We start from the raw sequence: 20,192 nt of genomic DNA on the forward strand, positions 1-20,192 counted from the left end.
AGAATGGTTAGAAGGTGTTTGAGTTCTAGAAATTGTCAGGAAGGCACTCAGATTCAGACTCATTGTGGTTACCTATCGCAGCGGGCGCAAAATAAACTCCTGAAACAAGATCCCCTACATATTGGTCTTCATGAGAATACATTTTTTTTCAGGGGGAGGTTCTCTTCTGCACTGTTCAACCAATCCAGTAAATGTGGAGGAGAAGTTAAGATGGAGTTAAGCAGAAGTCATTATTTTTCCATTTCCTCTAAAAACTGGACCATCCGGTAGTTGGGGACTCGGCAGAGGCTACATTGCGGAGAAGAAATCTAACGTCCGTGGGAGTGGCGTGGCATTTGGCCGGACCAAGTTTGGGTAGCCAGGCAACTACAGACACAGACCTCCCTGCCTGAGTCTCTCCACATTTTAGGATCAGTGCAATGAGCAAGGATTTCTCAGTTTCTAAAAGATGTTAAAGTAGTAGAAGAGTGTCCCTGTGTCATCTCAATTCATGAGCAGGGATATCAAGTGGATGACTGAGAGTCTACGATTGGATTAGAAACCCTTGTCCTCAGTGCGCACTTTTCACCTCCCATATTGGCAAAGCCAAAGACGTATATTGCACTGCAGCCAACTTCCTCATTAACTTGCATTAGTCTCAACCCACATAATACCCTGGGCTTCAGGGCTTAGAGCACCGGAGGGTTGCCATGAGCAGCAGGGAATGGGTCAAAAAGCACCTTTACTGCTCACAATCCAATAGCAACGCATGTAAACAAATAAACAAGTCAATTGAGAAGGATAAGTAGGTAAGTTGGACCAAAGCAAGTAAATAAGTACTGTTTACAAGTTTGTGTATGTCATCGTTCTTATTACAGTTTGACGAGCCAAAGAAAGAGCACTCGATCAGAGAGATAAACCTCTCCGGAATGAGTTTTATAGATGATACATCGGAGGCAATCAGTAAAACGTCTAAACCTCGCAGTAATTTCACCATGACAAACTATGCTTTTCTCAGTCCATTCTACAGATCATAAACTGTCATTTGGCTCAATTCACAATTCTGAAAGGTTTGATTTAGTCCGAGATCACAGCTGCTCAGGCTTGGCGCTCCACTCCTTTAATGTAGGGCCATTAATCATGTTGTGTTTTTGTGGAGAATTGAGAGCTCCACCACCATACTGCTGGCTACTGTTACTGCTGCCACCATGCCCTGTTCTGCTCAGCCAATGTGAAAGCCAGGAGACAGGGAGGGCTTGGTGTAGAGGGGGCAGCGACATGGGATCGATTTAGTTCAATGTTCCAGGAAAACACAAAGCTCAAGATCAAGCGTTAGTGTCCTTCAAATGAGCTTGTAACCTGGACCACATCAAAACTGTCCTATCCCCCAAGGTACCCATCCGGCCTCCACATCCACCCCCCCCCCCCACGATTGAAAAAACACCCCCAACGGAGCTCACTTCCAAGTGTGAAGGAAGAGACCCTGAAAGCCGATTGCGTTTTAATAAAGTTTATTATCGGGTGGGAGCTAATCCTCACGGTAATCTCCTACAGTCCAAAGGAAAGCTGGATTACTCACTTGCTATAATCCCAATGAAATTGTTAGGATTTAGCTAGAGCAACAGACCAGATGGCAACAGGCTTTTTCCTTTAACCTACAGCCACCCCCACAACCACCACTCCTTACCCCGCCACCTTACGAAAAACAAAACATCTCAATGTTATTCATCTGAACTGATGCAAAACATCAAGTGGTAAAATGTAGAGGGACAGAGAAAGCATAATCTGACATCTCAGGTACTTTGGATATTGATGATAAATGTACATGTGGTTTCCATTCATCTATAGATGTAGAACCCCAGAACAGCAGTTAGAATATACTGTAACAGTGTCCCTTTCCCCAAGGAAAACTATCAACGTCAACAAGTGACCAATCGTGACAATGCACAATTTTAACAAAAATAATTTTATTGATTGAGATAAGCAAAGCAAAACACAGCATCTCGAGTTGATTGAGACCAGTAAGTTTTATGTAATGGGCACCAGCCAAAACCCCAATCCTCCTTATTTTGTATCCTGTTAACTAGTGCTGCTCCAAAACATTTAATTCATGTCTAAACTCTATTGTGTAAAGCTAATTGGGACATGTAAGATGTCCTAGCCAATCAGACAATAGCATAGCATAGTCAGTCAACATAGACCACTGTGGAACGGAATGTGTGTGAACCATAGAATTAGCTCTAATTCTATAGTGTGAACACTGAGCACTACAATTCTGACCACAGACTATCTGAACAGGGCTTATGTATTTGTTATCATATGGCATCTTTGTTTATTTGGAAACATTCACTTGCTTAATGCTAAAATTAATATGGATAATCATCTTTCGGGCACTGTTAATCCAAAATTTCATTCGAGGCACATTTCTCATTGTAAAAACCACATTTTTGAATAGAAGATTGATTTCATTCTAAGAATATAAAATGGTTCTCTACAGTTGTTAGAGTACACAGCTGGAAGTAACAGTAAGAGAAAGAGCTTTGTCTTTTATATTAAAACTATATAGTGATTCCTTTTCACATGAATTCATTTATAATATGGCTTTATACATAGCCTAAAAATTACAATAAATATTAAAAACAAAATCATCAAAATCACATTAATTTCCTCGAGTTTTAATTAATCCTTCACAAGTGGTCAAAAAAGGCACAAATAAAATGCAGAAATCGTCATAAATTATTATCCCGGAAGCATGCACCACAAAGCGATCCATTAATGCGGAACATTACGGACCCTTCACTTGGATGGTTTAAGAACTGACCACAGCATCACTGTCACATGTATGGGTAAATCTACAGTAGCACAGCAAGGCAGAGTTAACTCAGGGCAGAGCCACCTTGGCCCGGTGCAGCCACAGGCAGAATTAACTCAGGGCAGAGCCACCTTGGCCCGGCGCAGCCGCAGACGGTTCTTGAAGAAGAGGTACATGGCCAGCAGACACATGGAGGACAGGAAGTAGAGGAGCACACACAGGCTGATGTCCAGTCTGGAGAAGCCAACGCTCAGGAAGGACATCCAGCGCCTCTTGTTAGGGTGCGGGTACATCTCCAGAGCCCCCTCCTCTTCTGACCCAGTGTACTGGCCCGTCAGGATCCTCTTCTGCAGAGTGTTGCGCTGCCCCAACAAGTCCTCCGGCTCCACGGGCTGCACCCCCAGCCCCAGCCCTGGCCCCTTTTCCAGACCGGCTCCAGGCTGCAGCTCCTCCTGCCTCTGCAGGGTCCTGCGTTTGACGCGGGAGGACCCTGCGGCTGCAGCGCGGAGGGCATTGGCTTTGTAGTGCTGGTTGACGAAGGAGTCCAGGTCCACAATCTCCTCCTGGGGTGGCCTGAGCTTCAGCCCCACAATGCTGGGCCTGCGCTGGGACTGGCGGAACACGTCTGCCTCGGGCTTTACCCAGGTGGGGGGTTCAGAGGTCTTACCCCCCTGCTGCTCTCCTCTTGCCCTCTGATCCACCTCCTCTTCTGCTGCTGCTGGCTCTTCTTGAGCCTCTTCCTCATCTTCTTCCTCCTCCTCCTCCTCTTCCTGGCCTGGAGGTGGTTCGACCAAGGCCTCCCTGGCCCTCCTCTCTACTCCTCTCTTGGCCTCTTGCTCCTTCTCCTGCTGCCTGGCAACCAGGCTCTCCTTCTGCCTGCTGAAGAGCTGGGCCTCCTTCTCCAGGTAGTCAGAGAGGAGGTGTTCAGAGGAGAAGTGGGATCGGAGAAAGGTGAGCAGCTCTTCCTGGTTCCAGGTGTGTTCTCCATTCTTAACCCCATGGCAGCTGGGACACAGCTCTGGGGACGGCCACTGGATCTTAGGGAAGTGGGGATCCTCACTCAGAGCACCTGGTCAGAAGGAACATGACAGTTAGGATGGGTGTGTGTGATTACTCATCTGAGATGATATTACAGACAACAGTTTGCCCTCTCTACATGACTGGGTTTCGGTGGAAATTGAAATGTATTAGGTAAAACAGATTGGTTCCATATAAGGACACAATGATGACATACTGGATCGCCCACAATAAAACCAAACTGATACCAATACATATTTTTGTATGCAGAATCTGTGTTGCTGCTTGAATACATTAGATCTATTCCCCCCACATGGCTCATAATAAGCAATAAGTGCAGTGTGTGATGTCTAGGTGTGAGTATGTGACAGTGTGACAGGGTCTAACAATGATCAATGGGCTTCTGGGATGTCCCAGAGGCCAGATAATAGATGTGGTCCATGCGGACAGCTCCCCCTCCCCCCGAACCTCTCCCAGACCCCCAACCCCTTACCTCCACACCCCTTTGTAGATGGCCCAATCGCTAAATTGAATATGAAAGCGGGCACCTCCAGAGGGGAGCTCTCCTTTTAAGGAATTACAATTGTTTTGCTTTACATGTTTTCTTCAGCCCCCCAAATGGAGGCATCTGCTAATAAATTGCTTGGCGACGCCCATGCGGAAGGAAAGTCAAAGCTGCAGCAGTTCTGTCACTTTACAGCGCTGTCAATTTACATCTACCGTCTCTCCCCCAGATTCATCTCAGTCATATGCATGTGTGCATGTAATCTGCATACAGCACTTTACATAAAAGATACATCAATTTTACCCTGTCCTGCTGGGATTGGGCCCTTTTGTATACATTCTACCAGCGTGACAGCTTTCATATCCCGTCCCCTTGTGATGACATGCCTCTGATGTGTCTACTCTCATCACCTTGCCTTTCATTTTCAGAGGTGACTTTAGCAATAGTACCAATACTGATACTGTAACAAAGGCTTGTTAGGAAATGTCATTTATAGCGCTGAATAAATACTCGAGAGTATAAATAAATACTGTTTAAACTAGCTTCTTCGCCACTAATTGTGAATGTGGAGATCTACACTACAGGACATAAAGGAGCAGTGGCAGTGTAGACGGACTGGTAGATCAGCATAGTGATGCTCTGAAGCACACAGTACATTTCAAGCATTCAGCACACGCTCTTATCCAGAGTAATGTACATTAGTGAGTCATTTAGCACATGCTCTTATCCAGAGTAATGTACAGTAGTGAGTCATTCAGCACATGCTCTTATCCAGAGTAACGTACAGTAGTGAGTCATTCAGCACACGCTCTTATCCAGAGTAACGTACAGTAGTGAGTCATTCAGCACACGCTCTTATCCAGAGTAACGTACAGTAGTGAGTCATTCAGCACACGCTCTTATCCAGAGTAACTTACAGTAGTGAGTCATTCAGCACACGCTCTTATCCAGAGTAACTTACAGTAGTGAGTCATTCAGCACACGCTCTTATCCAGAGTAACGTACAGTAGTGAGTCATTCAGCACACGATCTTATCCAGAGTAACTTACAGTAGTGAGTCATTCAGCACACGCTCTTATCCAGAGTAACGTACAGTAGTGAGTCATTCAGCACACGCTCTTATCCAGAGTAACGTACAGTAGTGAGTCATTCAGCACACGCTCTTATCCAGAGTAACGTACAGTAGTGAGTCATTCAGCACACGATCTTATCCAGAGTAACTTACAGTAGTGAGTCATTCAGCACACGCTCTTATCCAGAGTAACGTACAGTAGTGAGTCATTCAGCACACGCTCTTATCCAGAGTAACGTACAGTAGTGAGTCATTCAGCACACGCTCTTATCCAGAGTAACGTACAGTAGTGAGTCATTCAGCACACGCTCTTATCCAGAGTAACGTACAGTAGTGAGTCATTCAGCACACGCTCTTATCCAGAGTAACTTACAGGACTTTTGATTTTTCACCTAGTCGGCTCCGAGATTCGAACCAGCAATCTTTCGGTTACCGGCCCAACGCTCTTAACCGCTAGGCTACCTGCCGCCCTATAGAGCTGCTCCAGTCTCCAGCAGCACTACTGTGATATCCTCCATACAGCATCTCCGAGCCCTGGCAGGCCCGTGGCTCTGTCGTCTTTAGACATGAGTCTCTATCTCACCCTGTTGACAACACGACAGGTCTGCGGTTGCGCCGGGCTTGGCTCGGGGACCTTTTGTGCCAGCTAAATTAATTGTGTTGCTGCTTTACAAATTGGGCCTACTTCATGCATGGCTGCCTCTGAAAGGACGATGGGGGGAGCTGCTAAAGAGCCCCACTTTAGGGAGGAGGAGGGGAGGATGTTCCCCCTGGGGAAGACTGGGATGCGAAGCAGAGGCGTGAGGGGTCACTGAGGGGGGTGGGCCGACAGAGGTACTGCTACACATTGCTACCAACAGTCCTGCCCCCTCCCCTCCCCTCCCCCCACAGCTCAGCCCACCCCACACCCTGAGGTACTTGCCCCCAAAACTTGAACCACCCTGGTGAGGGATTACAAAACAGAGGGAGGCGTGATGCCGGTGACATGGCGTGTGCCACCAGCTGTCACAAGCATCTTGGGAATTGAGGCGGGGCCTCTGGGCTCCTCCTGGGCTGGTGGTCCCCGTTCTGGGAGATTGTTGCCATATCAGTTGTCAAGCGGAGGATATGACTCTCTGGGGAGGGACAGACAGTCAGTCCTAATAGGGAGGAGTGTCTGGGGACCAGGGACAGGCCCAGAAGGGGATGCACCCTGTTATTCAGGACACAGGCTGTCCAGGAGATTGAGGATGGGGGAGCCACCCCCACCACCATAGAGAAAAGTGACTAAACAAAGTGAGGCGGTAATGACAGGCTTGTGCCTAATAAACTCAAATGATGGCCCAAACAGAGGGAGGCCAACGCAGCAGCCATATAGCCCTCATTAAAATGACACAGACGTCAAAACGTTAAGTACCACAGATGGGCTTGACCATCTTCACAAAATATGAATGGATAAAACATTTGACATTAAAACATTGCCAAAGGATAGAAACAAATAATTGCCAAAATTGAACAAACAAGACTGTAGTCTTTGCTGTTTTGTAGTCTTTAGCACTACTGTTAAGCGCACAGATTGAGTATTTACGGCTGACCTGTAATGAGCTGAAGACAGGCTGGGGCAAGGAATCTCAGTCTCCTGGAAGGAGGGCTAATCTCAGTGGAGGAAGAGACAGGGGAGAGAAGCGAGGGGGGACAGCTGGTGTCTGCCCAGAGGATCTCCGGGGGTATTATAGGGATTTAGGGGCGAGGAGCAGGGTCGGGACACTTGGGGGAGGAATCCACCAAAAAAGTAAGGTGTGGTCCTTGTGTAAAGGAGAGACCTGTGTAAAGGAGTGAGAGGCTGAAAGAGATCCTCTAGGGGGGAAAGTAGGAGAGGGAGAAGTAGTGGCCTGCGAGGGCCACATTTATCTCCTGTATGGACAATGGTGACCACTAAGGGTAGTGGCCTGTGAGGGCCACATTTATCTCCTGTATGGACAATGGTGACCACTAAGAGTAGTGGCCTGTGAGGGCCACATTTATCTCCTGTATGGACGATGGTGACCACTAAGAGTAGTGGCCTGTGAGGGCCACATTTATCTCCTGTATGGACAATGGTGACCACTAAGAGTAGTGGCCTGTGAGGGCCACATTTATCTCCTGTATGGACAATGGTGACCACTAAGGGAGACGTTTCTATTTTTCTTCTAGATATTTCATATATTAATATGATATTATATGCATATTCTATACTGATATAATTAGCATATGATGTATGTGTTGGAGGTTCAGTCTTATAGACAGCTGATCAATCATCCTCTATGGAAGTAACAGTAACATTTGTCATGTGTCCTTACCTGCCAGTCTGTTGTTGACGTGGTTATGTCTGGACCAGAGCCACAGCATGGCTGTGGACAGCGTCCCCACATGGGACATGCTATCCTTTACCATGTTCTCAAAGTGGGTGGCACACGGCCGACATCCAAAAAAACTGTGGACGTAGGACCTCATTGCCTGTAGCACCTCCTGGGGATCTGGGGAGAAGAACGCACAGGAGGATGACGTCATCAACAAGATGAACCATACTTGTTATGCACTTCAGCGTGATGTGTACTATTGAAAAGTAGTCTAATATTGTACATTATAAAATCGCAGCAAGCAATGTCTGTATATAGTTTTTTTTATATACATTTAGTATGGGCTATTGGTTTGGCACACTAAAAAAGGTGCAACGCTCCCTTACATTTTGTTGCCCGTTGTTATTAAAGGTGTAGGCTTAAAGGTAAAAACATTTTTTACAATGGAGTGATTGCTTTTCCAGTATTAAAGCATGGGTGGTTAATAACAGGGCAATAAGGCCAATCAAACAATCTCCTTTGCATTCTTACGGTGCTGTGATGTACCATGAATAACAGTATTTAGTCGACACGGTCAGTAACAGCACAGTACCAGTGCAGATATTGTTGATGCAGGTTGTTGTGTTTCATGCCCTGCTAAAGTAAAGCCTTATTTTGCTCAAAGATGAGCCGTGGTGGAGCTCTAATCCAGAGGTCCATCCGCGGGGGGCCAGATGGACACCCCTGGTCCCCTGGTGGCCCATCTGCAGGTTATGTGAACCCTCCTCCCCTACCCATAAGCCCTGGGATTAACCCCTCCAGGAGAGGAGTGCTGGTCAGCTGCCTCTTTTTCTAACCACTAATCTAAAGAAATCCCTTTTTACCCACCCATAATTAGGGACTGTTTCAGCTGGTGGTGTGACAAGAAAACAAACCTAATAACAAAACCAAAAAAATAACAATGCTTTGTATAGGCTACTAATGGAATTTAACACTGAACGTACTTGTGTGTGTGTGTGTGTGTGTGAGTCTAAATGTTGTGCTTGTGCAAGTGTGTGCGGTCACATCAGGTGAATGCAAAACATTCCACTAAACATTCCAGGCAAATTTGTTTACAAAGCACTTGTCCCCAGTCGCCCCCCCCCCCCTCCCTGCTACCATCCGCTAGCTGCCCCATATCCCTGCATTGAAAGCAGCAGCCCCTGTGTAAATGCTGCACGCGCTTCTGACTGGCTCAATGCACTACGAGGATTTGTCCCCAGAGAGCCATAGGAGTTCTAACAGACTGGAAACACTTGTGTCATGGTTCATCGCCTGGGCACACCCACTCCTCCAAGACTGGATGGCTGCTGACTTCTGGCCAATTTCCTACCCGACGATAGGCTCTACAGGCCACAGCAACGGGCTAACAAGGCAGGAGGGTTTGTTTTAGAATCTAGCAACACTTTCTCACTTATTACCATTGTCCCAGGAACATTCATACTGAATGAACAGTTTACTGATAGTGTGATGATAAAGACATAAACAGCCGTTACTTAGTGAGTTTCTTTCTACCTTTGCCAGCAGCTTCCTCGGCCTGTACAGTGAGGACATGGAAAAGGATCCACATGCCACAGGGATACCTTCTGAAGTGGGGCTTGGAGCCCTGGCAGCCCACCCACCTCACCCCATCAGGCAGAGCAGCATCGGGGACCTGATCACACACAAACATGTATTGACACTTAAACACTGCTCAAGATATGGCCACATTGATCACTCTTCTCACAGAGCAGGTTACATGGAAAACGGATGTATCTGAGAATTCTTAGAGGTTGGTTACATTCATGTAAACAACAAGATTAGCATGTACATGGAAGAGAATTCATCTGCAATCTACTTTACTGCAACATTTCATGTTACATTTTTACATTTTAGTTATTTAGCAGACGCTCTTATCCAGAGCGACTTACAGTAGTGAATGCATACATTTAATACATTTTTTTCCCGTACTGGTCCCCCGTGGGAATCGAACCCACAACCCTGGCGTTGCAAACACCATGCTCTACCAACTGAGCCACACGTGACCACGGGACCATGTTAAGTGGTAGAGCATTCTGTGCCTTACTATTCTCATTCCATATCATGTCAATTCCAGGTAATGGATTGCCTCAATGGAGAGAGTGTATTCAGGTCAGAAGGAGGAAACACTGGTTAAACGTGGTTTGATCCAACAGCATATTTCTCCTGACATAGTCCCTGTCACTGGCCAGGATTGCTGAGTCTATGATTGACAGAATTACTCTGAAGTCAATAGTAAAGATTCAGTGTGTATATACTGTTAGACATCAGTCCATTTCCTTAGGGGAGCTGGTTCATACCTCCTCATTGATTCATTGATTTGGCTGCTAAAAGCTAATGATGCCACTAAGTGACTGGTCCAATTTGTGAACCTATAGGCATGCAAGCTTTCATCCAAAGACAACTTCGCATACATTTTCCAGTTATGCATAAGACTGTGAGCAAAGATTCATATCAAGACATATCTGAATATACAGCATTACATAAACCTAATTCCCTGTGTGCCTGTAATATTTCAGTAATTATTATAAAAACTCTGGCTCATTGACAATATGGTGGGTGGTTCTGCCTCAAGCTTGTCTGATTGGCTGGTGGCTTTGGGTTGACCCCTCACCTCTGCTGTGTTGTCCAGGGCGTCCCTCAGAGAGCTGTAAGAGAGCTCTGTGTCGTTCTGACCCTTCAGCCACGTGTCCACTGACTTCAGCAGGTTCCTCACCACAGGTCGACCAGGGAAGTACTGCCCAAGACAACATTACAGTTAAACATCATCATTAACTCTCCTCACATTTAATACAATAGACTCTTCAACAGCATATTTTTGACCATGTGGTAATAGGTTATTATCACTAGGAGTTCCAAATCCATCTGTTATGTCATCTGTCTGAGGGTCGAAGTTGAACCTAAAACTGCTTTTGCAGTTCTTAACGTGTAATAAAGTCACTGTTGAATTTTTCAGGATTGTCTCTCGTACTGTTTGTTTCCATTCTCTAACCTCTGAAGTTGTCAAGACAACATGGCGTGTGTAGAAATGACACTGCAACCAACAGTGGGCCACTATGGAAGGCAGGGAGGAAATCCCAGTGCCTTGTGTTTCAGACGGTGGTGACAGAAGACTGTCAGCTGAATGGAGGTGTAAAGTCACTTCCTATCCTTAAAGAACTCCTAAAAACGGCCACCCTGGAGGACACACTATTATACTGTGAAGACTAGATCCTACAGGTTGGCCTGGATATCACCCTAACGGCTGAGTTACGACCAAATAAACAGCAGGTGGTCATGGCAACCTCATCCCATTCAAAACAGAGGTAAGATGTCTCAGTCACGAAGGACCATTTAAGTTCATTAGCATTTTCTGGCATTGAGTCATGAAAAAGTGACTACCTATGAGGAGACAGTATATAACAATGAAATCACATGTACACACATGCCCACAGTTGCATAAAGCACACGAGGAAAGAAACAGTCAGTGTAGTAACATCCAGCAGTGTTAATATGGTGGACCTGAAAGTGGGCCAGTGCTGACCTTTCGCTTCCTTGGGCGGCACAGGGGCATAAACCCATCAGTGAGACACAGAGGCAGGGGCCCGGCCCAGCCCGGCCGGGGCGCCAGCATCCCAGAAGTGCACCTTTTTTGATTTGTGCTGCAGAGTCTTTTCAATTTGCCCTGGCCATCTGTTCAGCAGCGTTTGGGTGCCTGGCGCAGGATTCTATTCATCACTCTAACTGGATCTCCATTACACCAGGCCCACTTAAAAAGGCTCCTGGAGATGTACTTAACCCCTGCGCCCCACACAGGCTTTGATTTGCTCCCCTTAATCTTAGACATTCAGCCAAAAATATGGTGTTTGGGTATTCACAGACACAGATACCCAATCACGTACTACAGGTGGGGTTTTAACAAGATTCAAAAGGAGGTCCCCCGGCTGCTGCTGCTACTGAGGAGGACGACAAATGGTTTAGCGACCATCCGGCCCAGACGCCCAGGTCTGGGGACTACTGGGCATTAACCAGGGTGAAAAGCTCATTAACACACATTTGAATCTAAGAGGGAGGAAATTGGGGATGGAGATACTAATGCGCTTTGCTCACCAGAGCTAAACGTTTAGCATGTTTGGCTTTCCACCTGTGTGTCTATTTCCCGAATCATAAGCAAAGGCCAACATATTTGGCTTGGAAATCAGTAGTACATTGTCTGATGTATTGGCAGAGGTCACTGATGGGCAGAAGTTTCATGAACATATCAAGTGTGATGAACCAACGCTACAGTATCCCCATTATGAAGGATTTCTCTGGTAGTGTACCCCTAACCACTATCAGAGCCCCCACCTTACACACCCCCTCCCCCGTCTCTCGGAGGACCATGACAATTCACTTCACTACGGCAATATGTCATCTTAAATCCGATTAGTATCAGCACTTGAGAAACCGCAGTCTCCTCTGAGAGACGTTCAAAAGAGAATGCATCTGTCGGCCTGGCCCGGGGAAGCCCTTTTAATCCTGCCTCATTTGACCTCCGGGACCAATATACATGCCACTGAGTAAAATCTGCCTAACTGCTCCCCTGCTCCCACTGTGGCAGCAGCCGAGTGGACCTATGTGTCATACCCACAGCCCAGCCAAAGCCTGACAAACAAAGACCTGTGTTCTACTGTGGAGTTGGTGGGCTACCTATACAGTATCATTGATGTCAAGCAGCTGCCACAGCCACATTCCACCACCATGCACCTCCGATAACTGCTAATCTTTGCATGGGCACACTGAGGCAGGCGCCACAGGAGAGCGATGGAGGACAGCTGGATTTGGGATGGAGGACAGCAAGATTTGGGCTCAAGTTCCCCTAATTCCCTGGCCCTCCCTCCATCACTGCTGGAGGCTTCTTTCAAGAAAGCAGGATAGAAACGGTAATCCGAGAACCTCTTTGTAATGCTCTCATGCGTCCCAGATCCACTTTTTTTTAATCCTCATATACATATAAGGATTCATAAATCCGGATTCTGGTTGATAAGACAGTAAATCTAGTAATATTACGGTGCAGGAAAATATAACTTGTTTACATCCTGTCTGGGACGGAGATGCACTGATGTGGGTGCAGCACTGCACAGCACACCACAGATTTTATTGACAACGGAGTGTGTCAAGGTGTGTCATCGGTGTGACACCAGCTGTAGGTTCTGTACACAGTTACTCATTCTCAGGATGATCCAATTACAGTCACTCTAGAAGTTAAGGATCTTAGTTTGTTGTGACATACCATCGTCCTGGGCCTAATCAAAAGGATCCCTGGCACACTTCTGGGTAGGCTAAGCGCCGGGAAGGGAAGAGATGGGAGGGGAGGAGGGAGGAGAGGAGGGGACCCAGTCCAAAGAAATCCTAATCACGGTATGTCTGCATACAAAAAAAAATTGTAGGGGGTATTGGCATGCTCTAGTCACCAGGGAAGCAAATTAAGTATTTAAATGATACCCAAGAAAGCCTTTTGTGTCCTGTCAAGTCAATGGCCTCAAAATATGGGTTTGACATTGAAGGTGTCATTCCTACTCTGCCCAAATAATTGTGAACGTCTTCTTCTGTAATAAATATGTAACATTGTAGTTATTACATAGTTGTACCATTATTAATATTGTATATATCTAAGTACTAAGAGAGCAATTGTTAATTATCATGATGCATTATAGGGACCATATTTTCAGCTATATTTTTCAAAGCGAAGTTACATTTTAGAACTGTACAGCTAAATCATGCAGAAAAATGTGCATTTTCCAACTGATATCCGACACTCTCACTCTCCCTCTAGTGGCGTGTCACCCTAACTACACAGCCCTTTCAGGGTGTTCGATATGAACAGAGGATGAATGTATGTGAGGTGAGTGTTCAGTATGGGTAGGGTTTGTCTCAGGGGGTGAGTAGACCTGCCCAATCACCTTGGCCAGTACTGAGATGTAACGCTGTAGAGCGCTCAGAGCCTCTCCTTTGATGACAGGGTGAGCTGCCAGCTCCAAGCGCAGAGAGTAGTGCAGAGTAGACTCCAGGTCTGCCATATACACACCAGACCTGACACACAGAATTTAATATTTTTGTCATGGAATCACTGGGGTTACATTGGTAAGGCTTATACACCCCCCTCCAAAATAGGAACTTTTTTACAGCTTTGTTGAGTTAAAGTGGTTTACCTGTTGAACGGTCTCCATTGGTCCTCTGTTGTGTTTTTCAAGAGGTCAGAGGTCACTGGTGGTGGATTTCCGGCCCGCAGTACCCCAGGAAGCCTCTGCAGGGCGTAGGTGTAGAAGGTCCGGGCCTCATTTTGTCTGGAAGACAGCCAAGCAGATAGTTTCACAGGTAGGACTGATGCATTTCCATTGAACTGGCATCCAGCAACATGATGATTTTAACCATGGAAACAGGTGAAAAATCTTTCCCACTAGAACACAAACCTCACTATTCTAGCTACAGTGATAAGCTTTTTTAGCTTCTCTGTCTAGGAAAAGGATACAAGTGGTTGCCTCTGCCAGGGCCTGCCCTCATCAGACCACAGTAGAGTGTGGAACTGGAGCCACAGGTGGGCCCCTGGTCCCCTCACTAAGCCCTTATGGCCTCCTCTCTCCTCTGCTGAACAGATGGTGCTGAGATACCATAGTTGATAATTTCCCTCTCCACTAACCCTGGCAATGGAACAAAAACACTGCTACCCCTCCCACTGTCCCCATCAGCCAGCCAACCCCCCAGAGCACATGAGAGCAGGAGGAAGATGCTGCTCCAGGCCTGAGCTCATCCAGCCCACCCCAGAGCACAGAGTGGGTTCCCCAGAGCACAGAGGCGCGTCGAAGAGAGGAGGGGCTGCGTTCACCTGGGAGAGGCACACGCATGACGGATGTGCGACTGCATTTCCCCACCCCTCCTGGATCAATCGCGCATTCAGCTGTGATGGGCGACCATCTGTCGCAGCGCGAGGCGAGGCTGGGGTGGCTTGGCAGGTGAACCGCAGGAAAAGAACGCCATTGTTTTCATGCAAGAAATTAAAAACCCCTCTGTATGCTCGGGAAGAGGAGGGGGAATAAATAAATTAGCAATAAATAATTTCCTTTTTGCATTTGTCAACTAAAAAGACTCCTCTTGCGTGCCAAGTTATTGAAATAAGCAAAACAAAGCGAAAGAAAACGCAGATTAATTCACGGGGTGAGCAATCATCATACAAAGCACTATGATATTGAATAATGACTTATTTTAATTCCATGATCCCATTAAGAGGCCAGATGTTAAAAGACATCCTATCATAGCTGTGGATAACACAACTGAAATAAAGCGCTTCGCAACAAGATTGTTGCGTGTTGAACCGTGAAAATTGAAGAAGAAGAAAAACACTTGACGAGTTGGTACATTAGTATCCAGACTGAAGATGGCTAAAGTGATCTGCACTTCTGTCATATATTGTGATGGTATTCAAACAGCCACTCACACATGGAGCCTGGTGAAGTTCCCACTAGGATAGTACAGGTAACAGGATGGGAAGTCAGTCACACCCAGTTTAGCCACCAGGGCTTCCTCAGTTCTCAGGACCCTCCGCACGGCTATGTTCTCATACTGCAGTAGGTCCAGAGTCACCTGTTGAGGAAGAACAAACCAACACATTAATGATCCACTGTCTGTATGTTGTTTACAACTGGTTGTACTAAACATGCCAGTACACTGTTGACATAGTGACACACTCTTGTTGATACAGTCCCACATTCAACAAATTGTTTGCATGGTACTATAGAGCACCACAGTATGAGTCATAACACACATAAACCCTAGCGGTCAAAGAGGGAAATGGTTCCAATTGTTTTTCCACTATTCATTTATCCCATAGGGGATTTTAGAAGCACTTAAAATAAGGGCTGTGCTTCGTGTAGGTTTACCCTGGAGTGACGTTTTGATAACCATGTAAATCTCTCTAGGACACGGTGACTTTTAGCAATATATTTGTCTGTATTTACCCCACAAAAATGAAATGCTAATTAGCTGCTAATGTGGCTGTTATAAAGATCAAGAAATGCCATGATGATCTGGACGGGACTGCCGAATCGAGGCAAAGGTAAAAATCCTCTGGATTAACCATTTCATGTTACAATGATAACATGGTTAATAAAAAAATGATATAACAAACATACTGTTGACACGTAGGCTATAGTGTAATGGAATGTTTTGCCTTGTGTGCTAGGTTTTGTGGGATTTCACCCTTACGTAGGTGTCATCACTAGCCATAAAATAAGGTAATATATGTCACAACAGGTCTAAATATATGTCATGACAGTGTTATGATCATATTATAACAGGTTATGACAAGTTATGTAAAGTAAAGTGTAAAGTGTTACCAAACACAGCCCTTATTTTAAGTGTTTCTAAAATCCCCTATGGGAAAAATGATTGGAACCATTTCCCTGTTTGACCGCTAGGCTTTATGGGTATTATGACACCTCCACTGTGTAGCTTTATACACGGTAAACATGTCCATTAAAAAACATTTTCTATTGGATCACCCCCAGGATTTTTTCTCCTCCATTTCCCTCATGTAGCTTGACTGATGATAATAAATTCTTACCTCTCTGCCCACATATGAGTTAGAGGTCTCAAAGATCAAGGCCAGGTGTTCCACACCGTTAGTCTCAAAGAAGTTGTCAATCTCTGCTTTGCTGTTCAGAGAAGAGAATAACACATTCTACAGAGTGACCACAACATTTCCATAAAAGCTGACGTTTGAAACATCAACTACATTTCTATTAAGACTATGAAGTGAACAGCAGCACAATCTGGGCATTGACACGTAACACAAATGACACATGGGATAGGGCCTTAAAGGGATATTTCTCCCAAATGGCATGTTGGTTTCCTTACCCTGTAAGCAGTCTATGGACAAGGTATCTATGCTTTGGTTTTGTTTACCTGGCCATTGTTTCAAACGCTAACCTTTTAGGATTTATGGCACAGATTTGCTCCAAACCATCGTTTAAACTCACATTTCACGATAAGTGCTTGACTTGGGCAGGACCTCCTGGGTGCTGAGTACCAGCACCTCAAATGTTCTACTGCTTGAGCTCCTGTTCTTCTTATAGAATATTAGCTAAGAAGTATTGTGGAGCTCCTGCACCTGAATATAAACAGTACCTGCACCCAAAATGGGTACCGGCATCTATTTCAATCGGCACAGTCAAGCACTGACTACTGGTTACACACAAAGTGATAGACAAACGCCCACACCACACAGCACAAAATGGGCAATATTGCTGGAAATGTATTGGCAGTTATTGTGTTAGATTTGGTAGTGTATTGGCTTACACACTTTGTGTGTAACCAGTAGTCAGTGCTTGACTGTGCTGATTGAAATAGATGCCGGTACCCATTTTGGGTGGCATAAATTGGCATATAATGCCAGTGTTGCATGGATTAGGTAGTAGCTGGGAGTTTACTGTGTCTGATACTTGTGAGATATATTTATGACAGCGTACAGTGGAACATGTGCATCTACTTTTAGAATTGTTTGGCGAGCTACTCATAGGTGGTCTGCTAGCTACTTGGATCTCGCGATTGAGCTGCTGGAGACCGGTACTGTCTGTATGTGTGAGCTCTGGGGGGTGTTTGACATGATCAGAAGAGGCTGCCTCACCTAGCGGTCTCCAGAGGGGGGCAGGCAGGGGGCCAAGGCTCCTCATGTGTCTCCATCTTCTCTATGATCTTATGGCGTAAGCCCCTCACATCACGAGGACCCTCTGGGAGGATTCAAGTACACAGGATTAATAAGAGGATATGGATCACATTGTTTGTTTGAACTTCTCATACTAACCATTCATATCATCACCATCTGCCCTAGGAATTATCGGAACATTTGCATTACCTCTGAAACCTTGTCCCTTGGAGTCAGGTTTGGAGTAAGCGTGGAAGAACTGTCAGAGAGAGAGAGAGGATCAGATGACAGGTGGCCGCATGTTGACCACTGGGAGGAACTGGGGACACCCCTTCCCCCACAACCCCTTCATACTTTAAATCAACTGCAGATGTTGCAGCTCTCTCATTCATTCAGACAAATGATCTCTTTCATTTGACTTTCACCGGATGACAGAAAGGGAGAAAAATAACGGACTTATTGCTGACTAATCTAAAGCGAGTGCATTGCTGACTGAAATGTAACATGACTGAAATGTAACACTGTTAGGGGTTATGAGTTTATATATGGAAAAGATTCAGAGTAAAAATAGCTGATAATGACTCACGGTCATTGTGAGATACGGTTCATTTCTAAACATTGGATACATGTTTCCGGTGAGGTAAGACTGAAAATCCACAAGGCTTGTGGAATATTACAGTTGAAGTACCTTCAGTGTTGGGTACCCCTTGACACCAAAACGGGAACAAATCGGCCTATTATCTTCATTAGCACAGTCTATGGCAGCTAAATCCACAGCAGGTTTCCACTCTGGGGAGAGAGATAATTAGTGTCAAAGTCAATGCACCAAAAGTGCATTACTCTACACAGTAAGGGTTATATGCAGGAATTCAAAAGTCAAAACAGCTTTTGATCTTTGTAGCAAATATCCCTCTTATTATTACTGCTCTTAAGCATTTTCAAGTATTCTGTACGGTCAGCTTGAAAGCAGGCCTGAGGCTGGTGGGTCATGCTCTCTCTAGATCTGAGGCCTTAAAACCTTTCTGTGTTCGGGCCTGCTGCCAATAGGAAACTATGTCAATTTCAAACTAATTGTATGGAATTCTTTTCCTGTTATAGTTAACTGGATCCTGCTTATAGACCGAGGCCTGAAATGTCAGATCGTATTCTCATTTGAGATTCCAAAGGATGGTGTTTGAACAAGAGTAGCAATGAAACATGGACAGAATGTGAACTCCTAAATCACATCATATGCTCCAATAATCACATGTAGAGGTTGCTTTCTGGAAGGGGGGGGGGGGGGGGCTGAGAAACTGTCTGTCCTGTGGGAAACAACAAGGTGTGTTCTCAATTCACCAGTCAGAATCACACAGCTTGTTAAAGTGGAATACAGGAGTAAATTAAAATAATTATTTTATTTTAAAAGTCTATAATTAATTTTAAGTCTACGTAATCAATTATTCTATTTTTGAACTGGTTACTACACACTGCCTCAATTTGCACTGAAGTTCGATGGGCATACAACAAAACATGCAAAATGAAGACAAATTTAGGGATACACATGGCAAGAACATATGTATTGTTTTAACCCATGCACTTATGCATACCACGACCAGTCAATTATGATTGGTTTACTAACAACCCGTTCAATTTACATTGAAAATGTTTATTATGTTAAAATGCATACCAACCTTTAATATCTCTTGCGAGACGTTTCCATTCGGGAGAAAATGCAATACAATGCCCGCACCAAGAGGCATAAAACTCGACCACCAGTGCGGCGGTGGAATTGACCAAAACGCTGTCCACATTATCCGGGGATAAGATTACTATCTGATCAGAAGCGGTGTACAAGCCAGCTTCGGTGGTAAAAGGAAAAGTTAAACACACAAATATGACAATCGTCGATATGAATGACTCTCTCAAATGTGTATGTATTTCCCCTGTAAACCGAGACGTGGCACGGCAGCAGCGCCGCGCCATCTTCGAGTGTTTTCTTTCTGACAGCCAGCAACTCAAAGGCAACCACTGTATAAGAAAGTGATAAACTTTTCACTTTTGTCACTCGTCCAACTCCCTCCCCCAACCTCTCGCCGCCAGCCGAAGCAGGGCTAAATCATAGTCATTTTGCTAAATTCATAAAGTAAGACAGAGTAATTCCATTGACTATAGTTGTTCTTTAACCTCAATTATGGAACGAAATGTATTTTAATCAGCATCCTGATTTTGGAGGACGCCAACAGACAGTAGATATACATTGTAACGTCCTCAAGAATTGTGGCGTCCAAAGTACATCCATTGGCCTATATTTGATACAATGTATTCATTTGTAACCTCCCACATCATGTTCAGATAGCTGATACAGCCTGACTTGCTAGTTCTGTTTTCTATCAAGAATAACCCTCTTGTTAAATATTTACTTTGTGCCTATTCAATACTGTCTGGCCAATCAACCACTACCAGCTGCATCTGTCTTTATCACGTGACTTGACATATCAGGCAGTTTTTTCCAATCCAGGATTTGAACAAACCAATTTGTAACCCAAGATCACAGAAATGTTCCATTCACACAAAAAGTTTATTTCTCTCAAATGTTGTGCACAAATTTGTTTACATCCCTGTTGGTGAGCATTTCTCCTTTGCCAATATCCACCGGACAGGTTTGGCATATCAAGAAGCTGATTAAACAGCATGATCATTACACAGGTGCACCTTGTGCTGGGGACAATAAAAGGCCACTTAAACTTGCCGTTTTGTCACACAACACAATGCCACAGACGTCTCAAGTTTTGAGGGAGCGTGCAATTGGCATGCTG

The 20,192-nt window shown here is 45.2% G+C and overlaps 1 protein-coding gene across 1 annotated transcript; it reads right to left on the reverse strand.

Annotated features, from left to right (window-relative positions):
- Positions 1–1,926: 1,926 nt before the first annotated feature.
- LOC106584316 (sulfhydryl oxidase 1) lies at positions 1,927–19,669 on the reverse strand. Its single transcript, XM_014169429.2, has 12 exons — positions 19,068–19,669; positions 18,086–18,186; positions 17,608–17,656; positions 17,380–17,482; positions 16,318–16,408; positions 15,193–15,338; positions 13,910–14,044; positions 13,661–13,790; positions 10,354–10,476; positions 9,237–9,375; positions 7,704–7,880; positions 1,927–3,860 (listed from the first exon to the last, which is right to left on the reverse strand). The coding sequence occupies exons 1-12, from the start codon at positions 19,357–19,359 to the stop codon at positions 2,908–2,910; spliced, it is 2,439 nt and encodes an 812-aa protein (XP_014024904.2). The 5' UTR covers positions 19,360–19,669; the 3' UTR covers positions 1,927–2,907.
- Between the last annotated feature and the right edge of the window lie 523 nt (positions 19,670–20,192).

This window comes from Salmo salar, chromosome ssa23, assembly GCF_905237065.1.
Source record: "Salmo salar chromosome ssa23, Ssal_v3.1, whole genome shotgun sequence".
In the NCBI taxonomy this organism is placed as follows: domain Eukaryota; kingdom Metazoa; phylum Chordata; class Actinopteri; order Salmoniformes; family Salmonidae; genus Salmo; species Salmo salar.